This window comes from Lactuca serriola, chromosome 4 (assembly GCF_051521515.1).
Source record: "Lactuca serriola cultivar US96UC23 chromosome 4, Lser_US96UC23_V15, whole genome shotgun sequence".
Classification (NCBI taxonomy): Eukaryota; Viridiplantae; Streptophyta; class Magnoliopsida; order Asterales; family Asteraceae; genus Lactuca; species Lactuca serriola.
Genome location: NC_136411.1, coordinates 47,927,959 through 47,929,684, shown reverse-complemented (window position 1 = coordinate 47,929,684; position 1,726 = coordinate 47,927,959). Strand labels below are relative to the sequence as shown.

At 41.3% G+C, this 1,726-nt stretch overlaps 1 protein-coding gene across 1 annotated transcript; it reads right to left on the bottom strand.

Moving 5' to 3' along the window:
• Window positions 1-605: 605 nt before the first annotated feature.
• LOC145101510 (putative carboxylesterase 17) lies at window positions 606-1,726 on the bottom strand. Its single transcript, XM_079038719.1, has one exon. The coding sequence runs from the start codon at window positions 1,666-1,668 to the stop codon at window positions 676-678; it is 993 nt and encodes a 330-aa protein (XP_078894845.1). The 5' UTR covers window positions 1,669-1,726; the 3' UTR covers window positions 606-675.

Sequence of the window (1,726 nt, the reverse complement as noted above, 5' to 3'; positions counted from 1 at the left end):
TTAGAAATTAATCTTATTTGATTTGATCAAAATTATTTATTTTTCTTGTCCTCCCTTAAGAGTTTTTGTTCGGTTCTATCTCATCTTATACCACTTAACAAACGTTGTCTAAAGAAACAAGGGTTGTAGTTAATGACGAACTTTGGAATTAGGGATATCAATTTTTATTCACTTATTTCTATTTTTATTATTACCTATTATTATTTTGCTTTGTCGAAGGTCTTCTAAGAAATCAGTTTCCATATGCTACGATAGTCTCTATCGACCACCTTAACTCCCTTGTCCTATTTGTATAGGGCTACCATAATGTTATTAGAATTTTTATCGAGTTAAATACCATCAAAATGAGCTCATTTCGGGTATTTTTCTAGTTCTTTTTGCCAGCTAATTTTGATAAAATTTGATATTAATAAACACGATGAGAAGATTATATTATTATCATTTAGTTTAAATACCCGATTAATTTTTTTTTTTTTTCATAGAGATGTGAAGAAAGGTCCTTTGTGATTCCAACCCTATCAATGTCTTAAAAGACAACCAGACTAATGATTAAACTCTTAATTAAGAGACTAAACTTCAAAAGTGGTCCAAAGTGACTAGATTAATTATTAAAACTGAATTTTATTCACTAAGAGAGAAACATAATATATGCATCCATACTATATAACAAATTAATTAATGGTTTCCAATGAAGTGGGAGATCCCTTGGATCAGTTTACGAGTTTCCTCGGAGGTTTTTGGGTCCAGATCAATGGCGATCTTATTCAGATAAAAGCTATGTCCAATTCCATTACTCACCAATAGCTCAACCTCCTTCCCAGCTTTCTTCATGTCTTCGTAAAACTCCATCTCCGTATCTATCACCAAGTCCTCCTCCGCCACACACAGAAGATACGGCGGCAAATCCACTCCCTGCAGCACCTCTCCCATCGGACATGTTATCGGGTGGTCTCTGGTGCTTCCCATCGGCAACCCCAGTTTCAGAAACTTATACAACATGTCCAGAGTCAGAAACGGAGACTCGGGTTTTTCCAACTCCGACTTGCTTTTCTCTGACCGGAGAAACCCCGGGTGGATGGGGATCGCTCCGGCGAGTCTCAGTGGATAGAGGTTTTCTCCGGCTGCCCTTTTGGCCACCTGATGGACAATGTTCCCGCCGGAGCTGTCTCCAATGAGGAAAACACGGTTGAAGTCTCCATGAGAAGACAGCCATGGTTGGTGTACTTTTCCGTCCGCCAAATCTTGGAGCCAGAGAAGGGTGGAGTAGGCATCATCTATGGCGGCAGGGAGGCGGTGCTCCGGTGCAAGACGGAGGTAGGTGCTGACCACGATAGCTCCAGCTTCACGTGCAAGACGAGTATAGGTATTATAGTACATGAACCAATCCGCCTGGCTGATGCAAAATCCTCCACCATGAAAGTGTAGGATTATGGGAAGCTTTCCGGAATCGGGTATCTCCGGGAGATAAACCCTGACGCGAAGATCCGAATCTTGATGGGTGAAGAGATCATGGGTTGCAACGCCATTGATGAAATTGTGGTGTGGTGGGACAGAATCAGACATGAACTTGAATTGCGGTGGTCCTGTCCATGTCCGATCAACAAAACCGTCGTTGTAGACAGCGAGCCAGCCGGAAACTTGGTCGACGATTGATCTTTGAAACACCATTTTTAATTGTTTCGAAAGTAGAAGTGAAGGTGGAATGGTGGATAGACGATATCTGTGT

Bases quoted from the DNA above. Each gene is read 5' to 3' on its own strand.
- LOC145101510 (XM_079038719.1), bottom strand. From the start codon at position 1,668: ATGGTGTTTCAAAGATCAATCGTCGACCAAGTTTCCGGCTGGCTCGCT.